The following is a 17,817-nucleotide window of genomic DNA, read 5'->3' on the forward strand; positions in this document are numbered from 1 at the left end:
TAAGGCTTCCCCTGCTTTGCAGAGTAGTTCATGACCTGTTGGAATTAAACACTTGTTAGTAAAGGTAAAGGACATTAGGCCATGCTTAATAAGTACAATAAATCCTCACTGAAGGGGGGGGGGATCAAACTCGTGCACATCTTAAACTTCCTCTGACTATAATAAAAGGGGAGTATTTTTTTTTTTTTTTTTTTTTGGCCATTACTTACTAAAGGTTGACCTAAATATAGCCCAAGCTTTTCATAATGTCTTGACGTAGATCTTATTTCATTTTGATCTGCACTTTCCGAACTAGCAGTGACCTACAAGAGTTGTCTAAAAGGCTCAACATGTTTTAGTGAGTGTGATTTTTGACTATCAGTTCTACTTTAGCCTCCAGTCATAAGAAATATTGCTTTTCTTCACAGTAGATGTTTAATCTTGGGTAGTATTGGAAATTACTAACAATGGATGATGCCCTACTCGGATGTTGGAATCCACACAGCAATTGCTAATCTTGCAATTTAAAAATATAAGAACGCCTCCTATGACTTGCAAAGTTTTATATATACCATTGCTCACATAAACAACTGCAGTCTCCTAAAAAAAAAAACTCATTTTTTTCATCAGTGTATTGAGTTTCATAAGATTTTGGTCAGCTTCTACTGTTTCATAGACAAAACTGCAATGTTACCATAAGTGTGCTGGTTTCCACTGACCCATGTAATTATATGGGTGATATTGATCCATGGCTGATCACAAACGGACAAAAATAAAACTGAACGGATCCCTTAGAATAGGTTAACTACGGTATTTTTTTTTTTTTTTTTTTTAGGGATTGATGTCTGAGGCCTTACTTAAAAAAGGTTATTTGGAATGATCTGAAAATATTAGAATTGAAGCCGTAGAACCATTTCTTAACTGTTACAATTGTAGAGCCTTCACCATAGCATGGAATAGAATTTTTAAAGAGCCTTTCACCCATTTTTGAATGTCACACTGGGCCACATCATGGAACAGTGACTGCAGGGCTAAATGTGTAGGTATTGGCTTGTAAAGTTTAGGTTATAGTTTGATAAAACCGAATTTGGTTGTATCAGAAATTTTTTAAGAGCATGTAATAATTCCCCTGAATGACACAGACAAATGCTAAGCAGGCAGTGACATACAGTGGAAAATGAACACGCCTACATGATATCTTAAGGCCCCTTCACACATAGCAGCGATGCACCAGCGTTAACGATCCGACCTCGCAAAGATCACTGGTGCGTCGTTAAATGATAGCTAGATGGCTTTCACACAGTCCAATCTCATCAATGACGCAAGACAGATCAGCGATCTGCATAACGACCTCGATGGTCGTTGAGTGCCTTTCACATAGCTTAATTGTAACAGATTCAGACCTGTATCGCTGAGCTCTGCATCGCTAACGACGTCACTCGTCGTTTTTAAGCTTCAAACACAGCGATGAGTGCTGGCCAGCGGGACGCCAACGATGGAAAAATGAACCTGCTCATTCTAGCTCGATCAGCGATAGCCAGCGGGGGGGGGGTCCGGTCGCCGCTACATTTCACACTTAGCGAGATCGCTAGCGATATCACTGTTGCGTCACAATATCGTTGACGCTCGAGCGATATTGCTAGCGATCTCGCTATGTGTGAAACCCCCTTTAGAGCAGGATTTTTGTGTGACCTTTTAATAGCAGTTAGCGCTGCCTGTTCTCACATCACATCCTGGCCTTGCTATCGCGGCTGCGTCGACGCGCTGACAGAGATCCCGCCCCGCAGTCGCTTATGATTTATTCACACTGCGGGGCTGGGAATCTTGGGCATGCACAGTAGTTCTCTGCGGCTCTCATGCCCAAGATTCCCAGCCCCGCAGTGTGAATAAATCATAAGCGACTGTGGGACAGGATCTCTGGCAGCGCGTCCACGCAGGCGTGATAGCCAGGCCATGAAGTGATGTGAGAACGGGCAGCGCTAACTGCGCATGCCCAAGAATATATACTACAGTGCAGGCGCCAGAATTTCAAAAGAAAGAGGAGGCAGGAAGAAATGAGTGATGGATGTGAGGCGTCTGTGTCAGAGGGGGAAAGACCTGCCCACCGGTCAAGAAACAGGCATGTGTGACAACTTTTAAAAACTATTATTTCTGCGGTGGAAGGGACGATAAGTAAAAGAGCCACCTTGACAGAATGCAGCATTAGTGCTGCACAAGGTGGCTCTTTTACTTAAAAATGCTGGGGGGGGGGGGGCAGGTTCCCTTTAAAGTTCATGGTAAATGTAAACCACTGTAGTTCTAGATCACAGCACATCACAACAGGTGAGTTAAAATGTAGCCAAGCAGCAGACACTGAGGGAATTTGTAGATACTTATTTCAATGTGTTTGGGTTTTGTTTTTTTTTTTTTAAATATGTCCTCCCTCCTTGTGTACAGTCCCCTTGACATACATAAAAGGGCTTAGTCGCATGCAGCATTTTTTGCCGTGTATTTTATAGCAAGATTTTGTCCGTTAAACTACAGCTCTTCAATTCTTTCAGCATCTTTGCTGTGTGTTTTTCTTGCATAAATAAAACACTGCAAACGAGCAATGTGACCATATCTCGGTTTTGTCTGTGCCTCGCAGCTAGACATAATCTTGTATTTAACTGTACCCTAACTAATCAGGTAGTAGGGATAAGCCACAACTTTTATTTCTCAGATATACCCTTTAAAGAAGCATTTCCATCAGTTTTTATCCTCTTAATATATTGCAACCATCATATTATATGGCACTATGTACTTGCAATTACTCATTTTCTTCTCCTACCCAGTAAATTCTTGCTCTGTTTAGAAACAAGAAGTCTTTTCCCTTCATAAATCATTCCTCTTTTCAGCTCCTGACCTAGCTTCTGTCCCAGCCAGTGACTTATGACTCGTACAGGGGTAACTGACCTCCTGTTTCTCCATAGAACTTAGAGGGATTCAGCTAGTGAGTTTTAAATCATGTGATGTCATAGACTTAATGGAAAACAGTAGAATTAGCTGGGTAGAAGGGCAAAATAAGCAATATGATGCTTGCAATATATTAAGAGGATAAAAACTTTAAAAAAGCACTCAAACGAATAATGCAGTTATGTTAAACATCCCCCTTAAATTGGTTGTCTGATCTAAAACAAGTCTGCAGTCAGTGACTGCAGACTTTTAAATCTTCACATAGCACGCACTGCACACTGTGAGGATTCTCCGATGTCAGAGCCAGGAATGGCAGTCACATGGCCTCTAGTATGAGAGATGCATACTGCTGGACAGAATCCAACTGGACTTTCTGGTCTGGTGCAATACACTTACTGGACGTAGTCTAGTCTGATTCTAGCCAGGAGTATGTATATCTCATACTAGTAGCCATGTGACCTGGCGCTGACACTGGAAAATCCTTGCAGTATGTGCTTTGAGGACTCACAAGTCTGCAATCACGTAAAGTGACTGCGAGCTTGTTTTAGACCGACATCTCCCTTAACTCCCGTTGCCTGATTTTTTTTTTTTACTCTGTCGCCTAATTGGGGGACACAGAACCTTGGGTGTTATGCTGCTGTCCACTAGGAGGCGACACTATGCATAATCTGAAAAAAGATTAACTTTGGCTCCTCCTCTGCAGTATACACCCCTGGACGGCGTCAGCCTTCTCCAGTTTTTGCTTAGTGTCGCAAGGAGGCACACCTTTTTTCTTCCGTTTTTTTCCTTTTTTCACGGAAATACAGATGAAGAAAAGTGGGTCTCCAGCGAGACTCCCGGCATGGCTCCCTCCTCGGTCCCCTATTAGGGGTACCCGGTTGAGGTTGAGGTGGTTTTTTTCCCCATGTCGCTCCCTCCCCAGTCCCTCGGGTCCTGGTTCGAGGTCGAGACCCCCCTCCTTCCCCAACACCCTTAAGGGGTCTGGGTTGAGGTCGAGGCGAGGATGAAGACCCCCTGACGGTGACAGACGCACCCTCCCTAATCCCCCGCAGGGGGTATTAGGTTGAGACGCCTCAGGTAGGGTCGGAGATCAGGCAGCATTCCGCAGCTTCCAGGGACCCCAGGCCGGCTGAGGGATCCTGTGGGGGCCGGGGGAGGGTGCGGACTGGATGGCACAGCAGAAACAGGGCTTTTGCCGCGTCCCTGTCTCTGCAGCAGCAGCGGCTCCATAGCCCTTCAGGGGCCCCCCATACAAAAACCGCTACCCCTGCTACCCCCACCGCTATCCAGTCGACCGTTCTGGGGGGGTCTGGTACAAATCCGCCCCCGCACCCCCCCCCCCCCCCCCCCCCCCGGACTACCGCGCCGCTCTGGAGCCCTCCTGGGCATCAGGCTTCAAATTTAGACCGCGGCTTCGGCCTAGCTGAAGCCGCCGCCTTTTCCCCGCCCCCGGCCCGCCCCCCGGATGACCAAAATGACACACTGGAGTGTCATAGAAGGGGCGGATTGAGGCAGAAAGGGCGCGTTTTTACACAGCCCAGCGCGCCCTTTTCAGCTCTCCGCCCCCTCCTCCCTCTCCTCAGAGCCCCGGTGGCCATTTTTTCTGGATGAGATCCAGGAGAGAAGCATCACAGCGGTCTCCGGGGGGCACAGAACTTGGATCTGTCGGCGCTGGACCTAGGGGCACACCGGTGGGGTAAGCTCACAGCTGGGTTCTCATTACTCAGCTGTGAATCTATACTTCCTATAAGGCTTTCTGTGGGTTCCCTCTGAGTAGCCACCCCTGTACGATCCCTTATAGCCAGCCTCTGTGCACTATGCCGGGCTCAAGGAAGAGAACCAGGCAGGAATGTTTCTATGCATTCTGCACAGCCTGCAAAGCCACGCTCCCTAGTGGCAGCACGTATCCGCACTGCCGGGTCTGCATCCAGAACTCTGGGTCAGAACCCCAGGGAGTCCCTACTGACGCTTCAGTGTCACAGGCCACGCCGGAATGGGCAACTCAGATGTCTCAGTCTATGTCACAGTCCATAGACAACCTAACTGCTACATTGCTGCAAGCTCTGCAGAGTCGGACCCCGGCTATGGACGGTACACAGCAAACGGACAGCTTGTCTCAGGAACATGCTGCTTCCGACTCTCACAGACGTAAGCGGACTCACAGGTCTCGATCACCTGAGTCGCACTATAGCACAAGGTCGTTCCCCTCTAGGGAGAGACAGCGTCATTCCAGGTCTCCTGGGCAGTCCCCTGCCACAGACAGACAGTGCAATTTACCACAGGGATCCCCCACCACAGAAGACCCCCGCCCCAGGTCGCCCTCCAGGGATCACCTTAGTGAGGCACAGGATTCGGAGGGCATCTGTGACTCCGACTCAGATAATGAAACGGTCAGGTCCGTGGTACCTTCTCCCCCTAGCAATACAGCGCTAGTTGAGGACATAATTTCTTCTATTCATCGGGTGCTAAAAATTCCAGAGTCGCCCCCGGAAGTCCCAAAACATAGGATTTGCTTCGAAAGTGTTCAAAAACCACCTAAGGTCTTCCCTAATCACGATGAGTTTGAGAAAATACTTACCAAACAGTTTGCGCAGCCTGACAAAAAATTCGCTAATCGCAAATATCTGGAAGCGAAGTACCCCTTCCCACAGGAAGACACCAAACAATGGGCAGATCCACCTGAAGTGGACCCTCCGGTTTCTAGGCTAGCAGCGCAGACTTTACTCTCTCTGCCGGATAGCTCAACCCTCAGGGACGCAGCAGACCGGCAAGTAGAACGCATGGCTCGTTCTATTTTCGAAGCGGCAGGCGCCTCTTCTGGGCCCTGCGTTTGCTTCAGTTTGGGCAGCCAAGGCCATCCTAGCTTGGGCCAAAAGACTACAGGAGGGTCTTCAGGCTTCAAATCCTGAACTCTCGGACCAAGCGGTCCAGATGGCAGTGGTAGCAGACTACATGATTCATGCAGCCCTGGATTCCGCCAGAGGTGTAGCGGGAATAGCATCAAACGCCATCACGATCCGACGCATCCTCTGGCTGCGAGAATGGAAAGCGGATGCGGCCTCAAAGAAGTCCCTCACGCGACTTCCGTATTCTACTGGTAGACTTTTCGGCGAAAAGTTGGACACCATGATGGCCAATGCCACCGGGGGTAAGAGTACCTCTCTCCCTCAACTAAAACCGAAACGCACGTTCAAACGAAGAAACCAGACGCGATTCCGATCCTTTCGGAATTCCTCGGGCTGGTCCGTTTCGCGCCCAGTGCAAAACCGCAACCGTTCTCCACGCAGAGACAACCCACGGACGCAGCAGCGACCGGACCGGGCTTGGCAGTCGAAAGCAGGCCAAGCGAAACCCAAGGGAGGAAAACCTCAGAACTTCACTTCATCATGACTCGAGACCTCCGGAAGACACCCCACCAGTAGGCGGCCGACTTTTACTCTTTCAGCAAGTCTGGCTGCCTATTACAGAAGACAGGTGGGTCAGGGAAATAGTGTCTTCCGGATACAAGATAGAGTTCACTTCCGTTCCACCGAACCGGTTCTTCCTTTCTGTTCCTCCAACACCACCAGAAAAGACTTGTGTCTTCCACCAAGCGGTTTCCTCTCTCCTTCAATCAGGAGTTGTGGTGCCGGTTCCCGAGAACGAGAGATTCCGAGGATTCTACTCAAATTTGTTTGTAGTCCCCAAGAAAGGAGGCGGCGTCCGACCCATACTGGACCTAAAACAGCTCAACAATTACGTACGGGTCCGTCATTTCCGCATGGAGTCCCTCCGGTCCATCGTTGCATCCATGGAGCAGGGAGAATTCCTCGCCTCCATAGACATACAGGATGCGTATCTCCACATACCAATTGCTCCCGCCCACCAAAGGTTTCTCAGGTTCGCGGTCAACCAAAACCACTACCAGTTTGTCGCCCTTCCGTTCGGACTCGCCACAGCTCCAAGAACGTTCACCAAAGTCATGGCGGCCACCATGGACGTCCTGCACTCAAGAGGCATTCTAGTCGTCCCGTACCTGGACGACCTCCTCGTCAAGTCTCCCACTTTCAAAGACTGCGAGGTCAGTGTCTCAATCACTCTAGACACTGAGTCGCCTGGGATGGCTAGTCAACCTACAGAAATCGTCGACCATCCCAACTCGGACTCTAACATTCCTGGGAATGGTATTCGACACCACCAGGGGCCTGGTGCTCCTTCCCAAGGACAAGACACTGGCCCATCCGTCTGGGAGTTCGCACACTCCTTCGCAGTCCTCCTCGATCTCTCCGGTTTGCCATGAGAATCCTCGGCAGGATGGCAGCAGCAATAGAGGCAGTGCCATTTGCCCAGTTTCACCTCAGGGTCCTTCAGCTAGCCATACTCAGATCTTGGGACAGGAACCCCTTCTCCCTCGACAGGGAGTTCAGGTTGACGTCATCGACCAGGAGGTCCCTGCACTGGTGGCTCAAACCAACCTCGCTTACACGAGGGAAGCCATTCCTCTCAGGACAATGGAAGATCCTGACTACCGATGCAAGCCTGACAGGCTGGGGGGTGGTACACCTACATCACAGGGCACAGGGCAAGTGGTCACCGAGGGAAGTGACATTGCCCATCAATGTTCTGGAAATCAGGGCCATTCTCTTGGCACTGAGAGCCTTTCATCACTTGCTTGCAGCCTCGCACATACGGATACAGTCGGACAATGCCACGGCTGTGGCATACGTGAATCACCAAGGCGGGACCCGCAGCGCCCAGGCAATGAGAGAAGTGGCTCATATCCTCCGCTGGGCGGAAGACACAAGGTCGGTTCTTTCTGCGGTACACATTCCGGGTGTAGAAAACTGGGAAGCCGACTTCCTCAGCAGGCAAGGAATGGACTCGGGGGAGTGGTCTCTCCATCCCGAGATTTTTTACCAGATCTGTCAACGATGGGGAACCCCGGATGTGGACCTAATGGCATCCCATCTCAATGCCAAGGTTCCCAATTTCATAGCCAGGACACACGACCCGCGGTCGCTCGGAGCGGATGCCCTGGTCCAGGACTGGTCCCAGTTCCGACTCCTGTACATCTTTCCACCCCTCCCCCTAATAGCCAGGGTCGTGAGGAAGGTCAAGCAAGAGGGAGTTCCGACCATCCTCATCGCGCCAGACTGGCCCAGACGTACTTGGTACGCCGACATCGTCCAACTTATGGCAGACGCCCCCTGGCGTCTATCCGACCGCCACGACCTTCTGTCTCAAGGTCCGTTCTTCCACCAGAATTCAGGGGCCCTCAATTTGACGGCATGGCCCTTGAAACCTGGATTCTAACCCAGGCAGGTTTTTCACCGGCAGTCATTGCAACTATGATCAGGGCAAGGAAGCCTGCCTCTGCCAAGCTCTATTATCGTACCTGGAGAGCCTTCTTTTCTTGGTGCGAATCTCATGGACAAGTCCCACTCCCTTATTACCTCCCGAAGGTACTAGGTTTTCTTCAATCGGGCCTAGATGCCAAGCTATCCTTAAGTTCGCTTAAGAGTCAGGTGTCGGCGCTTTCAGTCCTTTTTCAAAAGCACATTGCTATTAAACCGCAAGTAAGGACTTTCATCCAGGGAGTTTCCCGATTGGTTCCTCCCTACAAACGTCCGATGGATACGTGGGACCTCAATCTGGTCCTGACAGCATTGCAAGCTCCACCCTTCGAACCTCTTAGAGAAGTTCCACTCTCCATTCTGTCTCAGAAAGTGTTTTTTCTAGTGGCTATCACCTCGTTACGCAGAGTGTCGGAATTGTCAGCACTTTCCTGCAGACGACCTTTCCTAGCCTTTCACCAGGACAAGGTGGTTCTCCGCACGGTACCATCCTTCCTTCCGAAGGTTGTGTCCAACTTTCACCTTAACAAAGAGATTTCACTGCCTTCCCTTTGCCCGGTTCCGGTACATAGAGTGGAGAAGGCTCTGCATACGCTTGACCTAGTCAGGGCATTGCGGATTTACGTGTCCAGGACTGCACCTTTCCGGAAATCCGATTCCCTCTTCATTCTTACGGAAGGTAGTCGCAAGGGGTTGCCGGCTTCCAAGGCTACCCTTGCCAGGTGGATCAAGTCCACCATACATGAGGCCTACCGACTTAACAGTTCCCCTCTTCCGGCCGGTATCACGGCACACTCTACACGGGCAGTAGGGGCCTCCTGGGCCATTCGGCATCAGGCTTCGGCACAACAAGTGTGCAAGGCGGCCACTTGGACTAGCCTACACACGTTTACGAAACACTACAGTGTTCATACCCAGTCCTCAGCGGATGCGAGCCTGGGTAGACTGGTTCTGCAGGCGGCAGTACCCCAAGTCTAGGGGACTGTCAGCACAATATTCGTCCACTGCTTCCCACCCAGGGACTGCTTTGGGACGTCCCAAGGTTCTGTGTCCCCCAATTAGGCGACAGAGTAAAGGAGATTTTTGTGTACTCACCGTAAAATCTCTTTCTCTTAGCCTTTAATTGGGGGACACAGCTCCCACCCTGTTGCCCTTACGGGCCGTTGTTTCCTGTTGAGTTCTCATTGTTCTTGAGCTCGTACATAGTAGCCTTCTTACAGGCATGGTTATGTTATTTGGTTACATTCCTCCTTATGCTTTGGCACAAAACTGGAGAAGGCTGACGCCGTCCAGGGGTGTATACTGCAGAGGAGGAGCCAAAGTTAATCTTTTTTCAGATTATGCATAGTGTCGCCTCCTAGTGGACAGCAGCATAACACCCAAGGTTCTGTGTCCCCCAATTAAAGGCTAAGAGAAAGAGATTTTACGGTGAGTACACAAAAATCTCCTTTTTTTTTTTTTTTTTTTTTTTTTCTGCTACAATATATCCCATCATTTAGGTAATGGATCAGCAATGAGTTAATAACAATGACAGCAGATTGATAGTTCTGTTGGTCACCAATCACCCTGGATTTGGCGCTATTCATGTCTGTTTTGGCTTCCATTTATAATATTTTGATAGAAGCGCACAAGTAATACTTTGCTTACTGTTCAGTATGATGGAATTTGCATTAGTGACTTTGAACAGAGCTCGCACAACTGAACATAAATTATGGTGGTGAAATGATTTGGCTGTTTGTATGTTGTGACTTATGGTTAATGGCGCTCCTCTCTTCTGTTACATTGTATGTTGTGACTTATGGTTAATGGCGCTCCTCTCTTCTGTTAACATATTATGCGAAAAGCTTGTATTTTATCCACACAATACTGTAAAGTACCTTAACTGCCAGCACGTTTGAAGATGTCCGTGATGCAGAAGATGCCTTGCATAATTTAGACAGGCGATGGATTTGTGGACGCCAAATTGAAATTCAGTTTGCTCAAGGAGATCGAAAAAGTAAGTATTGAAACAAAATTACCTCATGCATAATGTTGTGTACCACGCAATTTGGATTTCATATTTTCGGAGCATTTTTTTTAAAATGAAGACAATGATCGGATTACTAGTTCTAGAATTGCCTCTAACATCTTAACTAATTGATCTATTCCATGTCTTTCACAGAGTGAATATACAGTGGCTTTAAGTTCACGTCCCTGTTAAAATGCCAATTATATGGGGGAAAAAAATCATACCAAGAATCACTTCAGAGCTCTTTCCACCTTTTCAGGGGAAACTATCACCAGATTTTTTACTTAAACTAGCCCCAGTGTTTTGTTAGTGATGCAATGTACATCACTGACATGTTTTTGTCAAAGAAAAGCTTTAAGTATTAGGTTTAAAAACACTGTCATGGGCTTCCCTCACATACCTTTTCTTTCAGGCATATGGGTGGTGACTTTCTTTTCGGTCACTGATCATTCAGTGTACTTTTGAAATTGGGCACGCCCGCGGCATTGCATTTGATTGCCGTGACTGGCCCGAAGTCACAGCAACCATGTGTTAAATCCTGTGCATGCGTGTTGCCCATCTGCTCCATGGGCATGCGCATTGACTTTGGCTGTACAGCCCCAGCTTCATGTCAAATGCGCCGGAACCGCTATAGTCAGTGGCCACATGATGAGTCAGCGCCCACGCTATGCACGCCACTGTGTTCCCCTCCGCGCTGCGCTTGGCAAATGCGTGTTTCTAACATGATACTGGGGATGTACACTCAGTGTGCTTGCCCAGGGAGCAGATGGGCAGTGCGTATGCGCGGAATTTGATATGACTTTGGGCCAGTCACGCCAATCAAATGCAATGCTATGGGCGTCTGAATGAAAAGGTATGTGAGGGAAGCCTATAATGACAGTGTTTTAAACTTGCAGAGTTTATTTCACAAAAATGTTAGTGATGCACATTGCTTCACTAACACCGCACTGGTGCCAATTTAATATCTAAAAATGAGGTGACAGGTTCACTTTAATAAATCTGTGCGTTTGAATTGAAAAGCAAAGTGAAATAATAAAATTAATGTGGTTGCATAAATATCCTCTTACTGCCGTTGGACGGAAAAGTACGTCCGATGGCAGCAGCCCCGCTTTGATGTGGGCTCCGGCAGTGAGCCCGTATCAAAGGCGGGGACATGTCAGCTGTTTTGAACAGCTGACAAGTGCCCGCAGTAGCCACGGGTGGAATCGTGATCCGCCCACGGCTATTAACTAGTTAAATGTCGCTGTCAAGCTCTGACAGCGGCATTTAACAAGCACATTCGGCCGGAAATGCGCTCACTGGTGACCCCTGTCACGTGATCAGGGGTCATCGTTGTGTCTGCATGACAACCAGAGGTCTCCTTGAGACCTCTGTGGTTGTTGATGCCAGAATGCTATGAGCGCCACCCTGTGGTCAGCGTTCATAGCAGTGCAGTAAATCTGCTACATAGAGGCGATCTGAGCATCGCCTCTATGTAGCAGAGGCAATCGAATTGTGGCAGCTTCTAGCCTCCCATGGAGAGACTACTGAAGCATGCTAAAAGTTTTTAAAAATATGAAAAAACAAATTAAAATTCCCCCCCCCCCCCCATTCGCCCCATTCAAAATAAAATTATAAAAAAATCAGACATTTGGTATCGCCACGTTCAGAATCGCCCAATCTATCAATAAAAAGGATTAACCTGATCGCTAAACGGCGTAGCGAGGAAAAAAAATCAAAACGCCAGAAGTACTTTTGTTGGGGGGGTTGCCACGACATTGCATTTAAAATGCAATAATGGGCAATCAAAAGATCGTATCTGCACATAAATGGTATCAAGTGTCAGCTCGGCATGCAAAAAAATAAGCCCTCACCAGACCCAAGATCACGAAAAATGGAGACCCTACAGGTATTGGAAAGTGGTTGGGATTTTTTTTTTTTTTTTTTAGCAAACCTTGGAATTTCTTTCACCACTTAGATAAAAAAAAAAAAGAACCTACACATGTTTGGTGTCTATGAACTCTTAATGACCTGGAGAATCATAATGGCAGGTCAGTTTTGGCATTTAGTGAACCTAGCAAAAAAGCCAAACAAAAAACAAGTGTGGGATTCCACTTTCTTTTTTTTTTTTTTTCTGCAATTTCACCGCACTTGGAATTTTTTTCCCCATTTTCTGGTATAAGACATGCTAAAAGCAATGATGTCGTTCAAAAGTACAACTCGTTCCGCAAAAAAATAAGCCCTCACATGGCCATATTGACGGAAAAATAAAAAAAATTATGGCTCTGGGAAGAAGGGGAGCAAAAAACACAAAACCAAAAAAGCTCGTCATTAAGGGGTTAAAAGTTGACCAGCAATTTCTCATTTTTAAAACTTTTTTTTTCTTTGGGACCATATCACATTTGAAGTCACTTTGAGGGTCTATATGACAGAAAATACCCAAAAGTGACACCGTTCTAAAAACCACCCCTGAAGGTGCTCCAAACCACATTCAAGAAGTTTATTAACCCTTCAGGTGCTTCACAGGAATTTTTGGAATGTGGGGAAAAAAATGAATATTTAACTTTTTTTCACAAAATTTACTTCAGTTCCAATTTGTTTTATTTTACCAAGGATCACAGGAGAAATTGGACTCCAAAAGTTGTACAATTTGTCCTGTGTACGCTGATATGCAGGTAAACCACTGTTTGGGCACATGACAGAGCTTTGAAGGGAAGGAGCGCCGTTTGACTTTTCAATGCAAAATTGGCTGGAACTGAGATCAGACGCCATGTCGCGTTTGGAGAGCCCTGATGTGCCTAAACTGTGGAAACCCCCCCCCCCCCCCCAATTCTAACTCCAGTCCTAACCTCAACACACCCCTAATCCCAACCCTAATTTTAGCCTTAACCCTAATGGGAAAATTGAAAGAAATACATTTTATTTTTCGCTAACTAAGGAGGTGATAAAGGGGGGTTTGATTTACTATTTATAGCGAATTTTTGTTTGGCAGCTGTCACACACTAAAAGACACTTCACTTCACCGTTCAGCTTATGGTAAAATTGATAAAGTAGTTTTATGCGGGTCCGTACAATTACAGCTATACCTCATTTATATAACTTTTGTTTCTGTGCTTTTATTAAATAAAAACTATTGTAAAATTATTTTTGCATTGCTTTGTTCTGAGCTATAACGCTTATTTTTCTTTCAAAAATGTATTTATTGCTGGATTGATTTTTTTTTTTTTTTTTTTTTTACTACACCTTGTCCCACTATGGGACACTCATTTTCTGCAGATCTGCATGCTATAGAAGCGGTCAGCGCTGCATGCATTTTACACTGTGCATGACAGGAAGTCTCTCAGGCCTGGAGACTGGGATGTCGTCATGCCGCGGGGTCTCCGATTCAAAGACAGAGCCTGACAATGGGAATTAAGTCCCAGTGCACATGGATGGGATAGTACGTCGTCTCGCAGAGAGGGGTTAAACGATACATGTCACGACTGGTACAGGAGGAGCGATGGGTCAGGATACAGAAGTTGAGGGTAGAGCTGATCGTGCAGTGGCATCGGTGGTTACTGCAGGTTGTAGGCTTGTCGGAAGAGGTCGGTCTTCAGGTTCTTTTTGAAGGTTTCCATGGTAGGCGAGAGTCTGATATGTTGTGGTAGAGAGTTCCAGAGTAGGGGGGAAGCATGGGAGAAATCTTGTATGTGATTGTGGGAGTAGAGAATGAGATCTTGTGAGGATCATAGGTTGTGTGCAGGTAAGTACCGGGAGACAGGGTCACAGATGTATGGAGGACATATATAGCAAAAACTATCCGTGTTAATTCAAGAACAAGGCATATCTAAGAAACCCATCAGTATACTATGATTAAGCTAAGAAATCCTAAAACTGTATACCTTACAGTCTTTATGAAAGTAGGTGATGCAACTTGTAATTAAGATTGTCATCAGAGCGGACATTTTAATTGGTCACCCTAAGACAATAGAATACTGAAGGCTCAATTGACTAAATAGATGTAGTAAAACAAGCTAACAATGCAGTGATGATGAAGTAAAGCAATTCTTCTATGTGAAAAGTGTCATCAGTAATTCCAATCTATTCTGGCTCTTCAAAATTAGAGCCAGTCAGCAAATGTAAGCATTATATTAGCTTTCAGATGTAAGGCACATGTCAGGAAGGGTTTCATTTACAAACATTTATTAAGTTCTGTTTGCTCATTCACAGCACCAAATCAAATGAAGGCTAAAGAAGGAAGGAGCTCATATGGTTCCTCACGTTATGATGATTATGACCGATACAACAGACGATCTAGAAGCCGCAGTTATGAAAGAAGGAGGTCTCGAAGCCATTCCTTTGATCAGAATTATGAAAAATCTTATAGTCCTAAAGGGTAAGCATATACAGAACAATGCTTAACCTATATCTAGAAGTGATCTGTGTGGCAGTTATTTGAAATTCATTAACGTTTGTTTTTCATAGGAGAGCTGAGAGACCACGTCGTAGCAGGAGCCGATCACATCATGGCAGGTGATGACGATAACACGTTTCTTCTACCTCCACCCTCACTCAATCTCTCAAGAATTTTTTATTTTTTTTGCAGTTTAACCCCTTAATGTCCAACGGCGGGCATAGTCCGTTATCGGGTGTCGTTTCCCACGCCATGACAGGCTATGCCCGTCATTTGTTTAAACTCACTGTGTTAAGTCGACACGGGAATTAGTGCGTGAACCCATGCTGTTGCCCTCACCCAGATCACTGTACTCAGTCAATATAACTGACCAATCACAGCATGATCACGCAGGAGATGCTGAAATATCAGCATCTCCTGCCTGATCAGTGCAGCGCAGGAGTTCAGAGCTGCCAGTGGCCGAGCTTCTGTACTAACAGCCGGGAGTGGTGTCAGTGCTGCCCCTGGCTGTTAGCCTTCTAAATGCTGTGATCGATCGCAACATTCAGGAGGCAGAGGGACGGGAGCTTCCTCTGCCTCCAGATCCGTGCCCTCGCGATGTCATCACGGGGGCCCGATCGTTGCTATGGTGAAGCCAATGTGTGTTTTAAAAAGTAACTTGGATCCAAGTGGGTAACGTTTCTCCTTGCGAGAGTGACATGTGAAGACTGACGTGCCAAGGTGAGGAGACTTTTAAGCTGCAAAGCTCCTCTGGAAAATATGCAAATTATCTCTAGAGAGGAAGAGGACTAGAACTCTAGTACCACCTGTAGAAAGTGCAAGGAGCGTATTTGTTCTCCCTGTGTTTTCAAGGGTTCTCCATAGTCATAGTGGTAGGGAATTTAGATTGTAAACACCAATCGTCAGTGATGTCTGGAAAGTGCTGTGGAATTAATGGTGCTAGATAAACTAGTATACAAAAAATTCCCAAGATGCATGTCTCAGAAATGGAGGATGGAGCCTGTTTAACCTGTACAGTGTCATTGGATGTGTCCCCTTTCCAAACTTAAGGTTGATTGGGTATGTCACATTCTCTATTCAAAGTAATCATTTGTCAATTTTCCTGTAGATTCAATCGCCGGCAAAGATCACCATCCAGATCGAACACTAGATCACGATCCAAATCCCAGCCAAGAGAAGAAAGGAAAGAGCAGCGACGTTCTGGATCTAGATCACAATCCCGGTCCAAAGCAGAAGGCAAATACAAACCAGGTCGAGAGGCGAGAAAAGAAGAACGCGAAAGATCAAAGTCTCATTCTCACTCACCGTCAAGGTCCCGGTCAAAATCGAGATCGCGGTCTTGGAATAGTCACAAATCAAGTGGCCATTAATTCAGCTGTCCAGTTTTTCTCATAGAAATGTTAATTTTTTTTGTTTTTCTCCTCACCCTCAATCACCTGCCTCCCATCCCTTCTAATGTGCTACAGTCATGAAATTTTCTGTTCCCATATGACAGCAGCTGATCAAAGTAGAATAGACTCTCTTACAGTCAGTATAATAGAATCTTTTCTTTTTCCCCCCTGTTGGCATTTGTTTTTAAGTTACTGTTTTTGCTACTTCTTGAAATTCTGAAAGGACAGTTTGGTATTGGTGTGTCCAGTGGTGTTACTAGCTTGTCTAGCTACAAGACACTAAACCAAAATTCAATTGCTAATGGACCATAAAAGTATTCATTCTTAAAGTTCTTGTTTACGGTCTTCTGCCTATTACAAAAGGGAAATACAAGGAAATGGTATTGTTTAGTGGTTGTGGTTAAACATTAAAGGTCCCCTCACAGATATAAGCTTTGGGAGTATTGCCAGTCATATTCCTTATTTCTTATAGTTTTGCATAGCCTGGGGAACCTTTGAAAATGTAACCTATATCAGCATGTACCAGGATGTTTGACGTATTGATTTGGTAATGTTTAATTCTATTCTACAAACATGGCCTAACACGTTAGTTAAATTCATTGACTCAAAAATCATATGCAGGTGCATTTTAATGGTTCTTGGAAAGAGATCTATTTTTTTTTTTTTTTGCACAGTTAGGCAGCCCCGCGTGTGCAGACTTCAGTGCCCAGATTAACCGTGGGTCTCCTGACCTGAATGAATAGTCTCATAGGCTTATATGAGGCTTTCGGTACATGTCAAGAGGCCAGTGTTCAGTCCAGTAATCGTGGCACAATCTATTTTCTTTCTGTTCTGCACATTTCTTTTTATAGCTCTTGGTTTTCTTCTGCAGGAAAGCTCAACTACTATAAATATGCAAAATTGACTTGAATGTTGTGTTTCACATTAACACCTTATGTTTGCATGTTAACACTGATGTGAGCTACTAGTAACTTCCCTTCTCCACGATCGGCAAACACAAGGGATATTTTATAAATCTAGAGCCTTTAGGCAGCCTGGTAGGTGATCCCTGAAGGAAGAGGTGGTTTAAAAGACAAAAGCACTGACACTTTTTCTATTCATTTTAGACTAGGTGAATGTTGTCGGTGGGGGGTGGGGGGGGGGGGGGGGGGGAGAGGCAAATTCTTTAGCAGATGTAAAGGCATCATAATCCATGGCTATAAAAAAAAAAAAATGCAGGAAATACTGTGTAAAAAGTGACCATTTGATCAGTGATCAATATGTATATTCATTATTGCATATACTATATTTCAAAACATCTGTCCTAAGTGTATCTTACAGTTCATATTCTAAAATGTGTACTTTAAATGATACATTTGATATGTTTGTCAAACTATTCTCCATTAAACTTAAGTCTTTTGTCTTATCCTAATGTGAACTTTTTTTATATCTTGCCTTGTCAGGCAACAGTAAAAATATTTTTCCTATATTTTCCTTCTACATTTATTGCAAATAAAGTTAAAAAGGCACATTTGTTATCGGTGTCCTCAAAACTCAGATCAGAATAAAAAAAAATAACCTATAGGCTGCAGGGATGTCACTCAAATACAGTGGGCAAAAATGTAAAAACTTGGACAAACTTGTGGGCCAACCTTGTAGTTTAGCCTATAATAACGTTTTTATATAGAAACAAACTTAAAGGGGTTGTCCCACGAACAAAGTACATTTTAATTAATAGATCTTAAAATAATCACAAATTGGGGTATACTGGAATGTTATGTAAGAGCAGTAAAAGCATATGGCCTAATTTAAATGGTAAGA

General features: G+C 45.7%; 1 protein-coding gene across 1 annotated transcript in view; it reads left to right on the forward strand.

Moving 5' to 3' along the window:
• The window catches only part of SRSF10 (serine and arginine rich splicing factor 10), a 39,877-nt gene extending 22,455 nt beyond the window's left edge, over positions 1 to 17,422 (forward strand). The window contains exons 3-6 of the mRNA XM_073572720.1: positions 10,139 to 10,242; positions 14,443 to 14,608; positions 14,698 to 14,745; positions 15,735 to 17,422. Of these exons, the coding sequence (XP_073428821.1) occupies positions 10,139 to 10,242; positions 14,443 to 14,608; positions 14,698 to 14,745; positions 15,735 to 15,996 (580 nt within the window). The 3' untranslated portion in view covers positions 15,997 to 17,422. The remainder of the gene's footprint in view (positions 1 to 10,138; positions 10,243 to 14,442; positions 14,609 to 14,697; positions 14,746 to 15,734) is intronic.
• The last annotated feature ends 395 nt before the right edge of the window (positions 17,423 to 17,817 follow it).

Source organism: Dendrobates tinctorius, unplaced genomic scaffold, assembly GCF_039654945.1.
Source record: "Dendrobates tinctorius isolate UK_male_01 unplaced genomic scaffold, ASM3965494v1 ptg000007l, whole genome shotgun sequence".
Taxonomy (NCBI): Eukaryota; Metazoa; Chordata; class Amphibia; order Anura; family Dendrobatidae; genus Dendrobates; species Dendrobates tinctorius.